The sequence below is a fragment of the Ostrea edulis genome, chromosome 5 (genome assembly GCF_947568905.1).
Source record: "Ostrea edulis chromosome 5, xbOstEdul1.1, whole genome shotgun sequence".
Taxonomy (NCBI): domain Eukaryota; kingdom Metazoa; phylum Mollusca; class Bivalvia; order Ostreida; family Ostreidae; genus Ostrea; species Ostrea edulis.
Window position 1 is genome coordinate 4,819,580 of NC_079168.1, and position 23,374 is coordinate 4,842,953.

Sequence of the window (23,374 nt, forward strand, 5' to 3'; positions counted from 1 at the left end):
CTTCGTTTAACTCAACAGAGAGCGACCAACCGTGGATTTCCGATGATGAGGAGTTTATCACCTATAATCAATTACGGAATGATCAGTGGCGGATTTAAGGGGGGGGGGGCGCAGTCGGCGCCCCCTCCTAAAATTTTCAAATTTAAGGTAAATCGTGGTATTTTGTTTAGAAAAATGTACTAAACGATAAAAGAAGCAATAATTTCTTCCACTCCCGGAGAAATGAATGACAAAATATTTTGATTTCTTGAATTACTTTATTGGGAGAACTTAATTTGTTTCCAAAAACCCTTAAAATTTGCGTCATTTTATTAATTTCACCTTATAAAAAAATGATAGAAAATAATACAAATGACTTAATAGGAGACATATTTCAAGCCATATAAAATCTGTAAAATCCAGGAGTTTCCAGGGACTTCACCCCCTTGGAACCCCACCAGGGCTTTTACCCTGAACCCACTGGGGGCCTCATGGCGGCCCCCAGAACTCCTGTCTCATAAAGTGGCGCCCCCCCCCCCCCCCCCCCTGTAACCGCAATTCCTGGATCCGCCCCTGATGACGGTTAAAATACTATGCTTTGCGTAAATAACTTATCTTACAACCGATGCTATTTATTCCGTAAAGACGATGTCTTCTTTATGACACTTTTTTTTTTATAGATAGTGATAACCGTTCAGATAAAAATATATATAATATACACAAAAGGAAACAGCATACAAAATTGAAAATGCCCTGGACAAAATAGAAAATTGCAATTCTGAGCAGAAACCAATTGTAACAATATTTCATTCACTAACAAACGATATCAAGTCTCTAGATGCAGATGGATGTATTAAAAAGATGACGTCACTAATTGACAAAACCAAGAAAAGTTCCCAGACACCAACAATGTCATCTCCCTAGCGACACCACGGAAGGACAGTGAGGATTGGAATGCCAAAGGCGAACTTATAAATGCAGTACTGAAACACAACTATAGAAAAGTAAAAAACATCCATCTATGTGTCAACAGCAATTTAGCAGATCAGGGTAGGCCCATACCAAGACTAATAGAACCAGATGGCATTCATCTATCAGCAGAGGGAACAGTAATCCGAGATTCCTCTGACTCTAACCCCCGCTTTTATATTGTGACATGTGCGGGGGAGAGTCAGAGCGGACTCCATATTGAAAAGTGGGAATTCAGCGACACCAGCTGGTGTCGCTGCTTTACCTACCTCTTACAACTTTATTTCGCGGACCCATCTTCCAAGACGCGAGGATTCAGTTATCGGAAGATTAGTCTACAAATACATCATGATTAATACGATGCTATCGCCGTTTAAACGGCCCTATCGCCGACAAATGAAGCATCACTTCGAATTAGGTCGCCTCCTCGCCATTCGATTTCTTTGCGCATGACGTCAGCACACAAACACACAAAATTCCAATTGGGGTCAAACGACCACGTGACCAAAACAACGTGTGGAGATTTCACGGCTGAAACTGGTGATGCTGCCAAAATTGTGTTCATATGGGCATCGGAGCCATTTTCGGCAGTTGCATTCCTTATCAATAAATAAATGAAACATTGCTCTCTTGTTTTCTATGCTCTGTTACAACACTTTCATTTATTTTTTAAAAGAAATACTACAAAGTAATTAGAGACTCCTGTAACATTGGAATTTCTTTAACAATATTTTTTACACATTTAATTTTTGATAAATTATAAATCTCAAAGACAAAAGAAAAAAAGGTCAAAATGGCTGCCTTGACTGAAAATGTAATCAACAGAATCCTTTCAGAAAAGCAATTTCATTTTGCAGTGAAACCAGAGCAGTTTAAAATTATTGAATCTATTGTTAATAAAAGAGACACATTTGCTGTATTACCAACAGGCTTTGGGAAAAGTATATGCTATGTCATCCCAGCACTCTATTATGATGAAGTAAGTCTCTCTCTCTCTCTCTCTCTCTCTCTCTCTCTCTCTCTCTCTCTCTCTCTCTCTTGAATTCTTGCAAATATGTATACAATATTACAATCATGTATTATAAATAAACATACTAGGTGAATTTACAATTATTTCTTACACAGATCAATCCCTGTAAAAAGCATACAAGTCTGGTGATCTCACCACTGAAAGCATTGATCAAAGATCAGGTTCAAACTCTCAAGGATCATAACATCAAAGCATGTGGCATATATGAAGGGGTGGATAAATCTGTTGTAGATGGTATGCATAACATGCTACATGTTTACAAACTAATGAAAATTACCAAAATTGTTTAAAAGCCTCACGACTTATATAAAATTCTCCTCTTAAATACAGAAGTAAAGAATGGAGATGCAACAGTTTTACTTGCTTCCCCTGAGGCTATTATATCCAAGCACTGGCTAAGGGTGCTACAAGATATCTACAAGGATAACATTGCATTGGTTGCATATGATGAGGCTCACTGCATATCAGAATGGTATTGTATTATCATGGATACATTTTACAATATGCTACTGCATATTAAGAAAAAAATGCATCATATTCAGTAATCACACTATTTTAGGGGTCTTGACTTTAGAGAAGACTACAGGAAGGTTGGGATTCTACAGAGTGTTCTTGATTCTCCAGTTCTCACCCTGACTGCCACCTGCAATACAGCAATGAAAGCTGACATTGAAAAAATTCTTGGAATGTCCCAAGTTAACACCATTTCATTTTTGCCAAACAGGTGAATATTTCTGGCATATTATTAAAATGGTCATGAAAAATTGATCTGATGTATATATGGTCATGAAAATTGGATCTGATATATATATATTTAAAGTTTTAAATACTTATACATTACAGATCAAATATCTTCATTAATATTCAAAAGTCCAGTGAAAAATATGAAGATGAGCTACAGTGGTTGCTTACAAGTCTTCGACAGAAGGGTATAGCAATGAATAAAACATTGCTATATGTAAATTCAATTGGAAAATGTGAAGAACTATACATTTGGATGCATGGTTTATTAAAAGAAAAGGCATATGACGGACAATTATCTGTTGACACAAGGATGGTAGAAATGTTTCATGCACACACAGATACCAAATCAAAAGACAGAATTTTGAGTACTTTTTGTTCTGAAGGTGGTACCATAAGAATTTTGATATGCACTGTAGCTGTAGGTATGGGAATCAATATTCCAGATGTAAGCATTGTTCTTATATGGGGCTTACCCCCTTCTCTTTTACAACTTTGGCAAGAGGCAGGTAGGGCTGGAAGAGACGGTAGATCAAGTATTTCAGTGTGTTATGCTTATCCTCGAAGTATAGCTTTACCCTGTGATTCATGTAGAAAATCAGGTAAAAGAAAGTGTGATTGTGCCAGCAGGACATACTTGAGAGAACTTGTATCTACTACTGAATGCCAGAGATATCATATTCTTCACACATTTTCCTTATCAGATGAAAACAAAAGTGAACTTAAAGATCTCATGAAAATGAATAATACTTGTTGTAGCTGTGAAAATTTATGCAATTGTAAACTTTGTAAGTGTTGCATAACATGTGTTATGAAATGTAAATGCTCAAACCTAAAGAAGTCATCCAATGAAGTAATACTATCTTTCATAAGATAAAAATTTACAACAAGACAATTATTTTGTTGTTTTCATGGGGTGGGTTATGTGTGTTTTCAATTCAAGTATATCCTTGAACTGAGTAATGTAATGAGTAGAATCCATCAGAAATAAAGATATACTGTTTACTTACATCCAAACTCTAAATACTGATTCTGTAATTCACAAGTCCTCTTGAAGCTCACGTACATTGGCCATATTTTTCAAATGACGCAAAAGGCGTTCTTTAAATTTCTTTGGAAATCGAACCCCATTTACTGTGGTAAAAGTTTCAAATCCCTTGAAAGCCCTTCCTGGTTCACTCTTAAAGTAGCGTAGTGGTTGCAGAGTCTTGATCATTCGCATGATATCATCTAGCCTATCAATGTCACCATGTTTTCTGGTATGGAAGGGTTTAAAAACAACTTGCTCATTGAAAATATCCTGAATATTCTTGCCAATTCCTAGCATCTGACTGTGCCTGTTGATGGTATTTGATGTAAGCTGGCCACCAGCATCCCTACTATTTTCCTTGTACTGCATATTCAAATGTTCACAATGTAGATCTTTTGGGATGTTTTTACTTTTTCCACCAGTTACATTGACTGTGCGTTCCCATATAAGATGGTGTTGTATTTGTTCTGATGTTGCGCCAGCCACATTTGCAAGCAGTCTGTGTCCAAATATAAAGTACTTGGGATGATTCTTCTCATAAAATTCAAACATGTCGAATTTCCAATGTATTATCATTCTAGGTCCATCATTCTCTTTGACTGCATCGTGCCTGGCCATATTGTTTAATCCCCTCCATAGAAGTCTCTCCACATACTCTTTTTTCAAATCTTTCAACTTATCGGCTGTAGTTTTCTTTCCTCGACCTCTTTTTTGGCGACACTCCTCAGAACAAAACCAGTCATCATCGGTAACATCATCCTCTTCCATTCCTAAACATTCAAGATGAAACCAGGTACCCTTTTCACAATTTCGATTGTTACAGTACACCATTGTACCACCAACATCAAGTTTACAGATACAGTATTGACTGCTGTCAGCTGTATGGTCAACAGACACATTCAGGACCTGTTTGGTATTTGGACTGCAGAAGATTTTGTCAATAATTCTGCGACTAATGTCATCTCTGAATTTCTCTTTCTCGATCATGAATGATGGAAAATCCTTCGGGATCTCATTAGTTTCAGCTATGTTTGTTAATTCCATGTATAACAAAACTGTATACCCAATGGTTGCAAAATCTAATAGTTCTTCAGCTTTGTCAAAACAGTCCATCATGTTTTTGGTGACATTTTTGTGGTCGAATACTTGTTTTAGGTTGTACAAAGTGCCTTTCTCACGGTGGCTCTCAAAGCTGAAAAGCTCATCATATGTGTCCTAGAAATGAAATGCAAATTTAGAATAACAAAAATTTTATACTGATATATATCAATTAAAACATAAATTTCAAAATTCTGCAGATTCTGGCTTGTACATAAGAATTATTTTTAATAACATTTGTATGCACATCTAATTTTCTTCAGATTACCTGTAAGTACATTAAACGGCGATGCCATTCCTGGATAGCAGGCTCAAACATATCCAGTCTGTCCCAACTATCTTCACCATTAATTCTTGCTCTCTGAGCCCCTTCCACTCTCTCGCAGCTGAGGCCATCACAAAAAAGGACTAAAGGAAAAGGCACTTCATCCCTCTTTCTAGGCACATACTTAATATAATTCTCTAAAATCTCAATCATGCCTGCTGTTGTGGACTCATCTTTATTCAGGATGCCTAATGGAACCTGTTTTTATGATATAATGATATATGTATTATTAACAAATGACTTCCAGTAATTTATTTTGTTCATTTCTCAAAAGAAAATTCACACTACTGGATATTTTATGTGATATTTGATATTATTACTGTTCTGTAATTTCCAGATATCTTACAATTTCACTTTTTAATGCTGATTGTGCAGAATACTGATGAGGAATAGACCACTGGACATTAAGACCAGAAAATGCAGGAACATATGTTGTCAGAATCCTTGACACTAGGATGGTGAGCTCCCGGTGGAGCACTTGTTCATCATCTTCAGAGGGCAACAATTCTGCAACTGGGATGTTCTTTATAGTATCTGATGATGGCATTTCATTTGATAGTCCTTCACTTCCTACTCTCTCCAATGTTGCGTGTGTTTGCACCATGTTTAAAACTTGATTCTTTTTGCCACGTACATGGTGTCTTACTCCAATTTTTTGATTGATATTATCAAATGTCAGGTCATAGTAAATCAAGTCCCTCTTTACTTCATAGGGAGGATTTTCTGACATAATGTCATCCATGTCAGATTCAGATCCACCTGAAATCAATGATTCATTGTAATATAGCTAATTAATATTTATTCATTACTCTAGAAATTAAAAAAACGTTTATATAAACTTACAGGGTGTTTCCTCTGGACTTATTTCTGCAACAGATGAGAGAGAATCCAAATCATCATCTTGAATGTCGGAAATACTACTTTCCTGTTGAGCATCTTCATCAGATTCACTCTCCCACAAACCTTCCAGATCTTGTAAAGTAAAGCTCTGCACACTCTCATCAAATGGGTCATCGTCTAATTATTACAACACAAGAATTACTAGACACTCTGAGCTGTATATGTCTGTTAATTTATATGACATACATAACACATATGTATAAAGGACATGTCAGTAATTTGTGCAACACTTGTAAACTAACCTGATGCAATTTCTTCAGAGACTCTATCTCTCCATGCTAATACTTTGGAGTCGTAACCTGTTCGGAAGTTGTCAATGGTAGACTTGGTTGTGTCAATGCTTTGACACCAACCAAGATTGTTGAAACTTGCAAACACCTATAAGAATTTTTATTTAAATGAGTATATATTTTACTCCTAACAAGATTTTTCTTACTATTTCTGTAAATAAACAGCATTATCTTTACCTTTCTTTTTGTAACCAGATGACCTTAAGAATTGATTGTATTATCACTTATATTAGTCTTGCATTATTTTTATCGATTATATTAGCCTTAATTACCGGTTATATTATTAAATTTACAATGTATGTGAGTGATGCAGGCCTGTGGAATCGCACTGATCATATTTAGTCATTTTAGCTGATGAAATTATGTCAGCCGCATTGCAAACAAATACATAAAGGTCACCATGTTTTGTACGCCCTTTATGAGTAAAACTCGCGATACTGTTATTCCAGTACCTGCATCACCCATAAATGATTGGCAGTTGGGACAGTTTTGTTACCAAAAATGTACACTACTGCAGCTGCGTTTATTATAGTGCATTAGTGTCAATAATGTTAATCACGTACCCATTTCATATATATATACGTTTGTAAATTTGTCAAAAGGAGAAGAGAATAGAACCTGGTATTGTATTTGAATGTTGCTGAGTTTGTGTTAGAAATAAACTCTGAAAACACAACGCGAGTTGAGTATAATAAGACTTTGTTAGTATAAGTCTTCAGGTTAAGACTTTGTTGGAAGAAGTCTTAAACAAATAATCCGGTTACATAGGGATTATTTTTGGTGCCGTCTTGACCAGGATTACGGAAGCAGAGTAAGGACAGGACAGGAAGCAGACTTTTAAAAACAATTGCAGTTAAGATGGGGCACCAACAAAATGAAGTTTCGGGCCAATTGGTGGGTTTGGATATGCCGGACCTAGATAATTTACGGGTCAAATTTCGTACGGGAAATATTATAAGATATTTTCAAATTGAATATGAAGAGGCGTATATTGATGTAAATGATGAAGAAAGTTACGCAAGGTTACTTATAAAAGGAGAATTACGTGTAACGATGGAAAGGTCACTAGACGAGAGTGACGAATCGATGTCCGATGAAGACGATCCCGTCTCGGATACCGTAGTTAATAATGAAAATGTCAACGACGAAAACGTTGAAGAAGATAATAGACAATTATCACCAAACCTTATCAATGAGGCCTGGGATATTGATACTGGTGTCCCCATCAGAGAGCTGTAAATAATCGTAAAAATGAACACAAATTAAAGTTCCGAGCACGCTTTGCATTATATATCCAAACTGCTAAAAGTATTCATGTATCTATATTATCATAAAATGACTTTTAGAAAGTGATCATTTAATAATTGTATTATCCATACCTCTTTTGATAGCAAATAAGAGACTTGAATTGTTTAAGATTCATAACCTACCCGTGCCAAATTTGAAAACAAACCAAACTGATCTTCTAGCGTTTGATTTAAATCTCGCCGCTCTTGCTATTGATGATGTTCATGACACCTACACTGCGTTGTCTAGTGTCGAACTGCAGAATTGCGAGAAACAGCATGGTAATTTCTGTCCTATCGAAAAACCATTTTACCCCGTTGCTACTTCAAAAGCCTGTGTCGTGCAATTATTTCAAAACATTAGGGAAGGAATTGACAAATTCTGTTCTATTTCTGTAGAAACTAGTTCTGCTGACCCAGACGCAAGAAATCTGCGTGAAGGGAAATGGCTAATAATGTCATCTCAATCATTAACTATTAATGTAAAATGTGGACAAAAAGTTTCGAGTAAAACCACCAATCCACCCATTGACATACTGACCTTAGATTTGGGTTGTTCAGGACACCATGGATCGTTACTTTTGCCCCCATATTATAATAAGGAAACTCATTATAATATGACAAACAGCTTTCAAGATTTCTTAAACGAACTTCAAACCAATTCATTATGGGAACAGTTCAATCAACGATTCCCACAGAAAACCAAGTATAAAATTCCCTCGAAGTTGAAAAACATAAAAGAATTTCCAATAGACACACTTTTGGCGGAATTGCCAGAGGAACAATTAGTATCTATGAAAACCTCACCTTGGGTAGGATCCCCTTGGTTCTATATAACCATCGCTTCAATGGGTTTCTTTCTTTTGATACTCATTGGCAAGTTAATTAGGAATAGGGATAAGGTTAAGAAAAAGTTAAGTAAGTTAGGGTGTCTAAGATGCAACAAGTCAAAGGGAGAAAGAAAAGAGGGAGACGGTCCACCTGAAAGAAAGGATCCAGCCAAAATCGAATGGATCCCCTTAGAGACATTCCATGAAAAAAATCAGAAGAGCTCCATCTCCAACACGAAAGGCAAGGTAAAGAGAAACTCGCTACAACTTAGCAAGAAAATTACATACAAAAGCGTTAACCATGATAAACCTTACCGACCAGACTATGCGTTATCACAAAGATATCTGCAAGAACGAAAAGAACTCTCGGCAACGACGTCAAGCGACTTGAAAGATGATAGAAGCGTCTTGGCAGGTGCAACCTACCCGTCCGTGCCACCAATGAACTTGCATCCGAGCACAGACCAACATATACCGGTGATGTATGATTCGTAAATGGATGTGTCTAACTGTGAATTCATATTGTGAATATTTGTGTAAGGAATGATAACGACTATCCATGGAATGATTCTAAGTAATTCAAGGAAGATCGAATGATCCTGGCCGTTCGTGATATATTGGAACATTATCGCTTGAGAACATTATTAACTATATGTGCTTTGATATTAACACTGCCGCTTTCTGTATCCTGGACACTTTGTTTTATCCGATTGACTTTATTGAATCCTGAATCACGTTTCAAGAACATTATAAACATTGATTTTATACTTGTGAACCAAATTCTGGTCACATCTTGTTGAGAAACAACGCTATGTTGATGAATGAATAATATGTTGGTATATATGTATGTTAATATCCTAGCCACATCTTGTTTAAGGATATTAGGTTGATATGTTGACATCCTGATCATGCAAGTGACTATACCATTCTGATCACTGACTTGAAAACTATTCATCTTAGTCACTGGTTGATTCCCGGAGCCGACGGAGACGGAATAAAGTCGTTTTAGGAAATATGTAATTTACCATTACCTCTTAAAATAGACGTGTCGACTGGTGTGTCATCGGTCGGCATCGTCTCAAGTTAGAGGAATGAGTAAAAGTCATTTCCACTGTCGGGCGCTTGATGGAAGAAATCTTCCCTTCTGGAATATTTCTTTTATCAGGGGGACGAGTGTAACCAGATGACCTTAAGAATTGATTGTATTATCACTTATATTAGTCTTGCATTATTTTTATCGATTATATTAGCCTTAATTACCGGTTATATTATTAAATTTACAATGTATGTGAGTGATGCAGGCCTGTGGAATCGCACTGATTATATTTAGTCATTTTAGCTGATGAAATTATGTCAGCCGCATTGCAAACAAATACATAAAGGTCACCATGTTTTGTACGCCCTTTATGAGTAAAACTCGCGATACTGTTATTCCAGTACCTGCATCACCCATAAATGATTGGCAGTTGGGACAGTTTTGTTACCAAAAATGTACACTACTGCAGCTGCGTTTATTATAGTGCATTAGTGTCAATAATGTTAATCACGTACCCATTTCATATATATATACGTTTGTAAATTTGTCAAAAGGAGAAGAGAATAGAACCTGGTATTGTATTTGAATGTTGCTGAGTTTGTGTTAGAAATAAACTCTGAAAACACAACGCGAGTTGAGTATAATAAGACTTTGTTAGTATAAGTCTTCAGGTTAAGACTTTGTTGGAAGAAGTCTTAAACAAATAATCCGGTTACATTTTACAGCCACCTAGCCACATCATTAAAGACACCATCTGTTGGAGCAAACTGCAGTGTTTGGATTTCACATATCCAAATATACATAGAACTGATCCAATGATTGGAAAAAGTGACACAATTTTTTTCCCCTTCTTTTTGGTGGCAGTTTTTTGATAGTGCTTTTTAGTAACTGCAGCAGTAATAAAAGTTAATAGCGTAGGACAGAGCTTCTTAGCTGCACTGATTATTCTGTACCAGCTGAAGTTAAGAACTGATGACAAGTCTCTCTTATTTTCATTACCCATTAACTTTGAGAATGCAGAAATCTCTTGTCTAATGATGTCACACATCACATGCACTGAAGAGGATTTTGCAACTTTGCTAGCTTTATACAATTTGCGAAACCCACTTCGATACTTTGACAAGCTCACTAGGTGTACACCTTTTCCAACAGCTGTGTCATTGACATGCAATGTTATCTGAAATGTTTAAAAAAAAATATGACACACCAGCATAATAGATAATCCTTGAAATAGCAGCCACGAAGATCTTGAAATTAAAATAATTAGTTAATCATGTGATCATTTTATGTCAGTTTCTCTGTTCCCTAAACAAATAGTGAGTGCTCTTTGTTATTACCTTGTCCTTTAGAGAGGCTTTTGGAGTGCGTTTCACAGGAGTGGAAACCACTTTGACTTTTTTGGGGGTCCTACGGTGACTAGGGGAGGCTATGATTTTTGTAGAAATATAACTTCCAGGCTGCTTCATTTTTCTAAACTTTACCTCTACCTCTTCCAGCTGAGTTTTCTTAGTGTCTAAAGACTTGACAGTCAGACTGCATTCATTACAGATGAATTTGTCCTTGCATGGTGTAAATTTGCTAGCTGTTATTTTTTCTAGAGACTCTGCAGCACTTTGCCCACCTTTGAATTTTGTAAACAAACCCACCCTTTTAAAACCCCCACTTTTTTTCTTCAAAAGGTGCATTGCAGCAACAGCAGGCATCCATCTTTCATGCCTCTGATTTCCAAAAATAGATTGAACAGAGAAAAAGTTTAAATTGGGTTAAAAGAAACAAATGTTTTTGCTTATAATTAAGATATATTGAGATATATATGGTATATTTCTTTTAAAAAATAAATGAAAGTGTTGTAACAGAGCATAGAAAACAAGAGAGCAATGTTTCATTTATTTATTGATAAGGAATGCAACTGCCGAAAATGGCTCCGATGCCCATATGAACACAATTTTGGCAGCATCACCAGTTTCAGCCGTGAAATCTCCACACGTTGTTTTGGTCACGTGGTCGTTTGACCCCAATTGGAATTTTGTGTGTTTGTGTGCTGACGTCATGCGCAAAGAAATCGAATGGCGAGGAGGCGACCTAATTCGAAGTGATGCTTCATTTGTCGGCGATAGGGCCGTTTAAACGGCGATAGCATCGTATTAATCATGATGTATTTGTAGACTAATCTTCCGATAACTGAATCCTCGCGTCTTGGAAGATGGGTCCGCGAAATAAAGTTGTAAGAGGTAGGTAAAGCAGCGACACCAGCTGGTGTCGCTGAATTCCCACTTTTCAATATGGAGTCCGCTCTGACTCTCCCCCGCACATGTCACAATATAAAAGCGGGGGTTAGAGTCAGAGGAATCTCGGATTAAGGGAACAGCTGTCCTGGCAGCGAATATGAAGAGACTACGTAGACAATATTTTGTAACGTTTCTCACAGAAGACAGGAACAAATGTCTAGTCGCAGACCAAGACACAAAGATTATAGGAATCACTTCCAGGATGATTATAGAAATCGCCACGAAGGATATTACAAGAACTCGGATGAAGGTTACAGGAGTCGCTATGGGAAAGGATACTCAGGAAGTCCTCGAAGTCCTTACCAAAGAACTGGCCACGGTGGAACTTGGCGTTAGTGCAGCAGAGCGAATACACAAATTTATCTAGTCAATAAGATTTAAATTTCCATTTATACTTACGTCTGATTATTGTTATCAATATTTTTTCATATCGTTTTTCATTTTTTCTTTTATCCTAACGTTTTGAACAACAATTGCACAAAACTCTAAAATGAGTAGAATAGAAACGTGCTTGAACATTTGTACCTGGAATGTGGGAGGCATGATCTCAGACTATATAAATAAATCAACAGAGAAACTATTCATTGGTCAAGTGAACAATCACGACATAGTCTTACTAACTGAAACCCATATCGGATATGATACTCGTATTGAAATCACAGATTTTTTGTATTACCCAATTTGTAGGGGAAAATCATTAAACCATAGATTTTTTGGTGGATTAGGAATCTTAGTGAAGAAAGGTGTTATAAAAGGCATTGCAATATTACCAAATACGAGCACAGAATATCAATGGTTAAAACTAAAAGAGGAGTTTTATCATTTTGATAAGGATATTTATTTAGGTTTAGCATATATATCCCCCAAAACTTCAAGTTTCAATACAAAAACAAAACACTGATATACTTGAGCAGATAGAACAAGACATAATAAACAAATATGGAAATATTAACAGGTGATCTTAATGCAAAAACAGGTATGGAGTTCGACTATATAAAAGGGGACTCTGTCTCACACATTCCAGTTAATGACGATGCCTATGATGTGGATGTAGCAGTTGGGGAAAGACACAGTAGAGATAAGACTTTAGATAGTAGAGGAAAAGAATTATTAGAATTATGTATTGCAAACAAGCTTAGAATAGCCAACGGTAGAACATTTGGTGATATATATGGGAAATTTACATGTCATAATTATGCTGGTTCCAGTGTGGTAGACTACTTCATTGTATCTGAACAGTTGTTAGAAGATGTCTTGTATGCACATGTATCTGATTTTTTACCTTTATCTTACTGCCATTGTAAAATCTAAATGAAACTTTTATCATCATTTGAAAGGGAATATACATGTGACAACATGCAGGAGATCCCCAAACGATACGATTGGGATAGTTTATCTGTAGGAAACTTTCAAAAAGTTTTCATGCATCCAACCGTCCACACCGATAGAGTATAATGAACAAAGTATAAACAAGGCCACCAACGACATTCACAAAATCCTCAACAAAGTAGCTAAACTATCTTTACAAAGAAAAACACAACATAGAAACACAACCAATAAAAATGGTTTGATTCCAACCTCACAAAAAAGAGAAAATACTTATTTGAGAAAGCAACATTACTTTCAAGATTTCCCAATAACCCTTACTTACGAGGTTCCTTTTTCAAATTAAATAAGGAATATGCCTAGCTGCGGAAACGTAAAAAGCGAGAATTCAGACAGAGTATTCTAGATAAACTATATCAAATGAATAAAACTAATCCTAAAGAATATTGGAAATTAGTCAAATCGCTTCGTGAAAATGAAGGGAAAAAAGACAATTTAGAGAAGTGTATTGATGGGAATACATGGTTTGACTATTTTACTTCTCTGTCTAAATTACCAGATCATTACAGGGACAGAGTTAAGACTATAGAAGCCGGAATTAATAAACTAAAAAACAGCCAGACCTGTAAGTCTTAAAAACAGCCAGACCTGTAAGTCTTAAAAACAGCCAGACCTGTAAAAACAGCCAGACCTGTAAGTCTTAAAAACAGCCAGACCTGTAAAAACAGTCAGACCTGTAAGTCTTAAAAACAGCCAGACCTGTAAGTCTTAAAAACAGCCAGACCTGTAAGTCGTTTAGCAAATTGGATTTCAAGATATCTTTGTCTGAAATTCAAAAGGCCATATCTACTTTAAAGTCCGGTAAAAGTCCTGGTTTAGACAACATCTCAAAGTAAATGATAAAAGCAGCTCAAATATATATAAATCCTTGTATCTCAAAACTATTCAATATGGTCTTAACATCAGGAATCTATCCAGAAAAATGGCTGGAAGGTTATACAACACCCATCTTTAAATCGGATAATCCAAAGCTCCCCCAAAACTATAGAGGAATAACTATAACTAACAGCATAGCGAAACTTTTTAATATCATTTTAAACGGCAGGCTTGATACATTCTTAACTGAAAACAAAATAATACACGAGAGTCAAATAGGATTTTCAAAAAAATTCCAGGACATCAGACCATTTATTTGTAGTTAAATGTTTAATTGACAAATACATTAACACTGGCAATAAACGACTCTATGCATGTTTTGTAGAGTTTCACAAGGCATTTGATACCGTCATTCATGAAGGCATTAAACTAAAACTCCTACAATTAAATATCAATGGTTTATTCTACAACATATTATGTAGTATGTATAGGCACAACAATATTTTCATAAAAGTAGGGAACAAGTTAACCCTTCCATATACACCAGAGATAGGAGTCCGACAAGGTGATGTCTTAAGCCCAAATATTTTTAAAATATTTTTGAACGATTTTTCTAAATTACTGGATGAAGAAACCATTGGCTCTGTCAATCTTTCTGGAAAGAAAATCACCTCTCTTCTGTATGCGGACGATCTTGAACTGCTTTCAGAAAACCAGAATGGACTTCAAAACAAACTAAACTTACTTGAAAAATATTGCAACGATTGGTGCTTAGAAATTAATACCAATAAGACAAAGGTAGTCTTTTTGATAAAAGCGGACACCTAATTAAAGAAAATTTTGTGTTCGGTAACATATGTAATGAATGTACTAACAGATATAAATATCTAGGAGTAATATTATCCTCCTGTGGTTCATTCAAGGAAGCAAAATCTGATCTATACAACAAAGCTCTTAAGGCCTCATTCAAACTTTATAAAGACATCAAAACTATAGATCCACCAATTAAAACATTTTTGCATCTTTTTGACCATATAGTAAAACCCATCGCCTTGTATGGCTACGAGATATGGGGAACACTTTCAGCAAGCAATCTGGAAAAAGACAGATATTTATATGATATCTTTAAAAATTGGGAGATAGAAAACCTGAATATTAAGTTTTGTAAACATCTACTGGGAGCCGGTAAAAGAAGTACTAATATTGCAATAATCTCTGAATTGGGTAGATATCCTATGTTCTGCTCTATAATCCAAAGTATTTTACTATATTGGCATAGACTTGAGAATTGCCCAGAATCATCCCTGTTATACAGTGCTTATACAGAGAATATCAATCTGAATTCATATAATATAAATTGTTGGTACAAAAACATTAGTTATTTTAAGGGTAAAATGAGCATTTTGGTACCCAATTGTAAAAATCTCAAATTCTCATTTTTCAAAAAACAAATGAAGAATCAGGTACGGAGAGATCAGGAAAACTCACATATTTTTCGTATAAAGAAAACTTTACTATGGAAAGTTATATATTTTTAGAATCCCTAGAATTAAGAAAAACTCTATGTAGATTTCGAATTAGTGCACATGACCTTCGAATTGAAAGAGGAAGATATGAATTTACAAAAACCAATTCTGGCCAGAAGATTTCTTTAGAAAGAAACAAAAGAATATGTGAATTATGTAACCTTAATTGTGTAGAAGATGAATTTCATTTCCTTACTGATTGTCCATTCTATGTTGAAGAGAGAAATATGTTTTTAATGGTATATACAAGCTCAACAAAAATTTTATCTATCTAACAAATAAGGACAAATTCACTTGGTTGATGATTAATGAAGACAAACCAGTAATTGTCAAATTGAATGAATATTTAGTGCAAACTTTCAAAAAAAGAAGTGATGCTTTAAAACTGCAAAAATCATTATAGTTTATTATTCATATGTTGGTATAATACTGATACTGTCCATTTACTTATGTATATACATGATTAGCAATTCATATATTTACTTGTTTCCCCAACATACTGCATCCACATGCAGTTTGCAATGTTGTAAACTTTCTTTCTTTTTTGAATTTCCTTCTTTATAAACTGTCTTACTGTTATGCCCTCTGGGCCCAAAATTAGAATAAACTTATCTTATAATATCTTATCTATATAAAATAACAATATACTACTTGTATGCAACTTTTGTTCATATCTAATTTTCAACACTAAAATATTTAAATATTGAAACATTGATAGTTAATTAAAAACGTCAAATATATCATTAGCATCCCGCATAACAGGTTTAGAGCTAAGTCCTTAATTTTAGGAGGTCCTTTCGGAAATGGGAGATGATGTTTCAAGAACTACAACTCCTGCAGTTTCTGCATGCTAAGTATGTCACAAAAAGAAACAAAAGTTGTCTTTCGTGACCAATCAGACGACACTTGCATCTCCTCAAATTTACAAAACAACTTACGACAAAGTCGCAAGTCTCCGATTGTATTACACAGTTATTAGTTTGAACACAGGGGATCGTCACGAATTGACACTCTCTATTCTATTTTAGGAAAAGTTCCTATGGTTAAAAAACGACAGAAAATGCATTGCCTCTTCATATTTATTGTCGGTGCAAACATCTATTAGGTATTTTTACAAACTATCATCTTTCATAGATCGATCGAGACCGGGATCGATCGAAAGACTTAAAATCCTTGAAATATAAAAAGGAGACGAATGAAACGATTTTTGGGATTCCGGATTCCTCCCTTGTGTAGTTATAGAATAGATGATGTCCAATTTCAATTAAGACAAAAATTTCGTGACGAGACCCTGTGGGTTATTCTACAGCCTCGGATAGGCGGTCGGTCGAAATTGTTTTAAAAAATATAGCCACTGAAAGTTTTATGAAATCAAATCATTTATTTTCCCATCTATTCAAGATATCAGGCTGGTAACCAATGACGGCAAAGAGATGTGACCTCAACCAGTATTGCTCTATATACAGATTGAATAAGAAAACAGCAAAAGCTGATCAACTTCTGAAAGTATTTTGCCACGTTAGGGTGTGCACAAGTTAAAATTTTGTAAAGGTATACAAAATAGGGCGCCCAAAATAGTATCTACCGTTACAGAGATATTTGCCAATTCTTGAAGGAACCAAATTTTCGAAAGAGCTGATTTTTATTATTCCCTGCTAATTGTGTTGTCTAAGTTCATAATGAAATCTGCCACTTTTTGATTACATGTGGTGGGCGATGTCTCCTGTTAGTAATGAAAGCCACCACTCTTGGATCTGATCATGGGGTGGGTGATCTTGGATCGCATGTGGTGGGTGATGTCTCCTGTTAGTAATGAAATCCGCCACTCTTGGATCCGATCGTCTGGTGGGTGATCTTGGATCGCATGTGGTGGGTGATGTCTCCTGTTAGTAATGAAATCCGTCACTCTTGGATCCGATCATGGGGTGGGTGATCTTGGATCGCATGTGGTGGGTGACGTCTCCTGTTAGTAACGTCAGACATCTGTTATTCGTGGATTAGTGATTTGCATGTTGTAGGTAAATGTCTTACATATAATATATCTAGCTTTATTAACTTGATTTATGTAAAAATTCTAGCTCCGTTTCTATTTATTCGCAGGGCAATGATGGCGTACCATATTATTGACTGAATTTCCATCGTTTATAGACAAATACTGTATCATCACAACAGGAGAGTATGCCCCCGCAGCACAGGCAGAGAAGACTCTAGTCCAGTCATTAAAATTATGGTTGTCATTTTTTTTGTTATCTAATTATCAATCTTATGTACTATAATGTCGCTCTAGGATAACATCTAGGAGATAGGGCTCACGGCAGGTGTGACCGGTCGACAGGGGGTGCTTACTCCTCCTAGGCACCTGATCCCACCTCTGGTATGTCCAAGGGTCCGTGTTTGCCCAACTATCTATTTTGTATTGCTTATAGTAGTTATGAGATTGATCACTGTTCGTTATCTTCACCTTTTATTATCTATTATAGAACTATTATAATAGAAAAGAGTGGTGGTTAATATTTTGGCAATTTGGAAAATAGAACAAAATTCGCACCACACTAAAAACCACATTCTATATTGTACATCTGATCTCCATTGTCAGAATTCCTGTGGGGATCCGGGTTAGAATAAGTCCTCAGTACCCTTTGCTCATCATAACAGGCAATTAAATCGGGCGGTCCTTCGGATTAGACCACAAAAACCAAGGCCCTGTGTATCAGCATGTGTGCCATGATAAAAATCCCTCCCTGCTCAAAGGCCGTAAGCGCCGAGCATAGGCCTAAATTTTGCAGTGGTGATGTTCCCATATGAGTGAAAAGTTCTTGAGCGACATATTAAACAATATACAATCAAACAACTATTATCAGAACTCCTTTCACAATTATTTCTATCCTCTTTCAGAGGGAGACATATCTATTGTTTTTGTACTTTCTGTCCGTCCGTCAGTCTGTCATAAAATCTTGTGAACGCTTTTCCTCCTATATGGTTTATTGGGTAGAGGGATAGAGAATGTAAAATAGGTTCTGAATACTTCTCCTATATGGCTTATCTGATAGATTTGAAACTTTGTACAATGCATGTACTTCATTGTCATTTGCAGTCAGATGTTCATATTGTTGGGACAGGAGGATCCAATTACTTCCTAAAAGTTATAGTGGATCTAATAGGGGCGGAGAATAATAAAATAGCATTCTTGTGAACACTTTTCCTACTATTTGGCTTATTGGATAGTCTTGAACCATTGTACAAATGCTGCATTGCCATTTGTAAATGCGCATACTGTTGGGACGGGAGGATCCAATTATTTTCATAAACGTTATAGTAGATCTAAGAGGGTTGGAGGATATAAAATAGCTTGTGAACGCTTTTCCTCCTATATGGCTTATTTGATAGACTTGAAACTTCTTAAAATACTTAAATGCCATTTGCAGATGTGCATATTGTAGGATCAGGAGGATCCAATAGTTATCCTTAAAGTTATAGTGGATCTGAGGGGTGGAGGCTGTAAAATAGTTTGTGAACACTTCTCCTATACGGCTTATCGGAGTTCATAATGTTCACCTATATGTTCCTGCCCATGCTTTCTCCTCCGTACCATGCAGTGCATTAAGGAGAGGAGAGGAGGCTTAAGTTGGTACACTTTCAATTTGGGAAGCTGGGGAGACGTTTTTCTTCATAAAAACAATCTCTAGTTTTACTATCATGTCCTTAACTTGCAGAATTCTGAAGTCATTGATTTACATATGTAGTTCATGTCACAAATCTAATGTGATTGTCGTTGTTTTGTAGGGTGATGACGAAGTATCTGGTCAGATTATCGACATAAATTCCACTACTGGTAGTTCCATGGACAAATCCTGTATTATCACAGACAGGGAAATATGTCACAGCAGCATAGGGTAGCACAACAATGTTAATTCAGGATTTTAGGTAGTTTTCTTCCAGGTGTCAAAAGAGTGAAATGGTTTAGCTGAACCTGAGCAGTACGCTGATGTGAATATTTCTGATCACGCACGCTCTTTAGTTGGTCTGTTTATTCGTCTGTAAACTTTACACTTTGCGGCTTCTTCTAGAACCACTGTTTCAATTTAAACCAAACTTGGTACAGAGTATCCTTGGGTAAAGGGTTTCAAAAATGTTCAAATGCAGGGTCAAGCACTCTTCCAAGAGCAGATGGTCATGAAAAAGTAAAAATGTGGTGAGGACATTTAAAACTCTTTTCAAGAACAACGGGGCTTGAAAACCTTTTCTAAGATAGCGTAGATTCCTATTTTTTTAAGTCATGGTCTTAGGGAAAAAGAAGGGATCATAATTTAATAGAGGATCAAAATTTTACAAATGGATGTATAATTTTTAAATATCATCTTCCCAAGAACAACAAGGTAATGGCTAGTGAAATCCTGAGATAGTGCAGATTCCATTTTGTTCAAATCATGGCCCTGAAGGTTAGGGTGTTTCACATGTTTTACTCCTCTTCTTCCACTAGGCCAAGTTTTATGGGACCAGTTCCTTAAATTCTCCCCCGAATTATTTCCTTAGATGAAGTGCCTAGATGAGGTCATTAGAAAAAAGTGGGATGAGGCTTTGGGGGAACTTCACTGATTCAAGGCTACTTCATTACGACACGCTATAACCAGTGTATGACAGTGTGGGCCAAAATAAGCGACTGGTTAGTCTCAATGTCCAACAAGCGTCGGACATTTGTTTCAATTAATTTGTAATACAGCTTTAGCTTTCAATTATATCAATCAACCTTGCTGTTTGCTGAATTGTGAATTCATTGATACTTTTTATCTGACAGTCAGAAATATAAAATCACATTTCAAAAATCTGATAATTCATACACTCTTAGTGCAGCAATTGAGGTATGGAGAACGGTAGCTCAGTGGTTCCAGTGTTCGCTTCATAACCGGTAGGGTGCGAGTTAAAGTCTTACTTGTTCCATAATAACCTAAGATGTAATTATGGGTAGTAATTGCACTTTCATCAAATGTTCAGCATATAGAAGTGAGTCTCTTAAATGTGACCTTGACAACTGAGGTACCATGTTGCAACAGACATTGGCACGTTAAAAGAACCCTCACTGTCACAGCCCTGAGTACTGAGCATACGTTTAGATTTGTGGTACTTCACCAACAGCTGGTGACACCTCAATATGATTATGCAATTCTCAAAATGGTGTCGAACAAACAAGAGGCTAATAGGCACATTGCTCACCTTGGCTCTCTCGTTGTTTAGCTATATTTTAAAAGATTGTTTTATTTATCATCTTTATTGTCATGAGAAATTTTGATCCCCATATTGTGGCCCCAATCAAACCCCAAAGGGTCACAATATAATAAAAAATGAATTCACAGAACACAGAGATTCCTGAACACCAATATAACTAACATGACCTTGCTGTTCTGGATAAGACCAAGGTCACAAAGTCATAGATCATTGTATCAAATGAAAGACCTTGCCATAAGAAATGTATTTACCAAATATGAAAGTTCTCTCTTAAATAGTTCAGGCGATATTTGAGGTCAGATTTTTATTAAAAGTAGGTCTAATTTCCAGGTCAAGGTCACATTTCAAACACCAAGGTATAATCAGGTCTTGCTATCAAAAACTATATACAAAATATTAGAATTCTTCTTTCAATAGAACAGGAGATATTGATTATATTAGGATTTTTTAAGAAGTGGGTACCTCCTTAACTTCTGATAACTACCATTCCATCTTTTTTTCAAATTTGGTATGAAGCATCATTTGGGACAAGGGGGACATAAAATATGAATTTCAGTACTCCTGGGACTTAGGGGCGGGGCAAAAATTGACTAATTTTCAAAACTCTTGCCCACAACCACAAATGTGTAAGAAAAAATAAATGTATTGTGGTGTAGAGCAGGAAGGCCTCTACCAAAATTGTAAATTTCATGATCCCCGGGGTAGAGGTTTTGACCCCAGGGTGGGGCCAATCTTGGTAGATAGTGTTTATGTGTAAAACACTTAAATAACATCTTCTTTAGTGATATTGATACTAAGTTGAAGCTAAATGGATATTTAGAAAGAATAGGTAGTCCTTTACCAAAATTGTAAATTTGATCATCCCAGGGGTAGGGTTTTGGTATTAGGGTGGTGCAAAAATGATCGGTTATTAAATGTGTGAAAAATAGAAAAAAATAAAATGTACAAGAAATGGTGAATTTTGTAACCCCAGGGTTTTAACTTTAGGGTGGGTCCAAATTAGTAGTATCATTTACTGATAATACATATATTACATTTTTAATAATATAGGGCTATTGAACTTATATTTGTGAATATTGGCACGAGTTGGCGTCAAAATGCACGAGCTTGCGAGTGCATTTTGACAGTCAACGAGTGCAAATATTCACCGATATAAGTTCAATAACCCTTTTATTATATAGCTAAAGTATTTAGTTGTTAAATTATATCCCTTTTCACTTAAAATATTCCAAAATAAACGAGAATTCATCAATATTGGCATCTAAGGTGGAAGTGTGCAACAACAGCATGCTCTGTCAGATTCGGAGGACCGTCGTCTGCCATTTTGACTTGTTCAAGTCGTTACGGTAAGGTCATTATTATAAAGCTAATAAATAGTCTATTATAAAATCTACGTAAAATCTAGAGAATGTTAGCGTTCAATATCCTGAGAATTTATTGAACGCTAACTTTGCATTGCGTAAATTGTATACGCCCGAAACATTCCGAGTATGAGCGTTCAATATTGACGTTACCGTAACGACGTAAACAAGCCAAAATGGCAGACGACGGTCCTCCGAATCTGACAGAGCCGGTATTTGATATTTACTTAAGCAAAATGTTTTACTATACATAAATTATGATGTCCCCATTTACAAAATCAGTTTGCTTCATGCATTAATGACGGGTTAAATATTGAACAGTTAAGAAATGCATGCTGTTATTGCATAGCTGCACCTTCACCTTAGATGCCAATATTGATGAATTCTCGTCTATTTTGGAGTAGTTTGAGTGAAAAGGGATATAATTTAACAACTAAATACTTTAGCTATATAATAAAAGGGTTATTGAACTTATATTGGTGAATATTGGCACGAGTTGGCTGTAAAATTGCACAAGCTTGCGAGTGCATTTTGACAGCCAACGAGTGTCAATATTCACCTATATAAGTTCAATAACCCTATAATATTGAATGCTCATACTCGGAATGTTTCGACCGCATACAATTTATGCAATGCAAAGTTCGCGATCAATAAATTCTCAGGATATTGAACACTAACATTCTATAGAGGGTTTTTTTTATAATATACTATTTTAGCTATATAGTACATGTGTATGCATTTTTGAGGACATTGAAGTTTTAAGAACACGTCTTATTTTATACTGTTGCTGAAGAACAGGATTTTTTTTTTTCGAGATTTCATAGCCCGTTGGACTAGTGGTACTTTTAACTAATACTGAGGTGGCCGATAAGGCCTGTGGGCCTCTTGTTAAAAGTAGGTCAAACTTCCAAGTAAAAGTCACAAGATCACACACCATCGCATCACATGAAAGGTTTTGTGGTAAATAGTGTATGCACAAAAACTTGAAAGCCCTAGCTTAAATAGTTCAAGAATTTTTAAAAAGATTTTTCCTATAGATCTGTATATAAAACTTTGATCCCCTATTGTGGCCCCACCCTACCCCTAGGCACCATGCTTTAAACAATCTGATATTCACTCTACATGTATATCAGGAAGCATGAGTGTAAATTTCCACTTTTCTGACCCAGTGATTTTTAGAAGAATATTTTCAAAGATTTTCCTATATATTCACATTTAAATTTTGATTCCTTATTTTGGTCTTTACATACCCCTGGGGGC

At 35.9% G+C, this 23,374-nt stretch overlaps 2 protein-coding genes across 2 annotated transcripts; one reads left to right on the forward strand and one right to left on the reverse strand.

Moving 5' to 3' along the window:
* Positions 1 to 1,614: 1,614 nt before the first annotated feature.
* Positions 1,615 to 3,596, forward strand: LOC130054502 (bifunctional 3'-5' exonuclease/ATP-dependent helicase WRN-like). The gene is made up of 5 exons (XM_056164468.1): positions 1,615 to 1,927; positions 2,074 to 2,212; positions 2,309 to 2,450; positions 2,538 to 2,702; positions 2,822 to 3,596. Exons 1-5 carry the CDS (start codon positions 1,742 to 1,744, stop codon positions 3,594 to 3,596), a joined length of 1,407 nt encoding a protein of 468 aa, XP_056020443.1. The 5' UTR covers positions 1,615 to 1,741.
* A 133-nt stretch (positions 3,597 to 3,729) lies between these two features.
* Positions 3,730 to 11,873, reverse strand: LOC130055212 (uncharacterized). The gene is made up of 7 exons (XM_056167082.1): positions 10,852 to 11,873; positions 10,231 to 10,691; positions 6,315 to 6,450; positions 6,016 to 6,189; positions 5,519 to 5,931; positions 5,116 to 5,370; positions 3,730 to 4,964 (listed from the first exon to the last, which is right to left on the reverse strand). Exons 5-7 carry the CDS (start codon positions 5,912 to 5,914, stop codon positions 3,759 to 3,761), a joined length of 1,857 nt encoding a protein of 618 aa, XP_056023057.1. The 5' UTR covers positions 5,915 to 5,931; positions 6,016 to 6,189; positions 6,315 to 6,450; positions 10,231 to 10,691; positions 10,852 to 11,873; the 3' UTR covers positions 3,730 to 3,758.
* Between the last annotated feature and the right edge of the window lie 11,501 nt (positions 11,874 to 23,374).

Bases quoted from the DNA above. Each gene is read 5' to 3' on its own strand.
- LOC130054502 (XM_056164468.1), top strand. From the start codon at position 1,742: ATGGCTGCCTTGACTGAAAATGTAATCAACAGAATCCTTTCAGAAAAG. The intron at 2,451-2,537 runs GTATTGTATTAT...ACACTATTTTAG, and splicing joins GCTCACTGCATATCAGAATG to GGGTCTTGACTTTAGAGAAG. The intron at 2,703-2,821 runs GTGAATATTTCT...TATACATTACAG, and splicing joins ATTTCATTTTTGCCAAACAG to ATCAAATATCTTCATTAATA.
- LOC130055212 (XM_056167082.1), bottom strand. From the start codon at position 5,914: ATGGATGACATTATGTCAGAAAATCCTCCCTATGAAGTAAAGAGGGAC. The intron at 5,371-5,518 runs GTAAGATATCTG...TCATAAAAACAG, and splicing joins CAGCATTAAAAAGTGAAATT to GTTCCATTAGGCATCCTGAA. The intron at 4,965-5,115 runs GTAATCTGAAGA...TTTCATTTCTAG, and splicing joins GCCGTTTAATGTACTTACAG to GACACATATGATGAGCTTTT.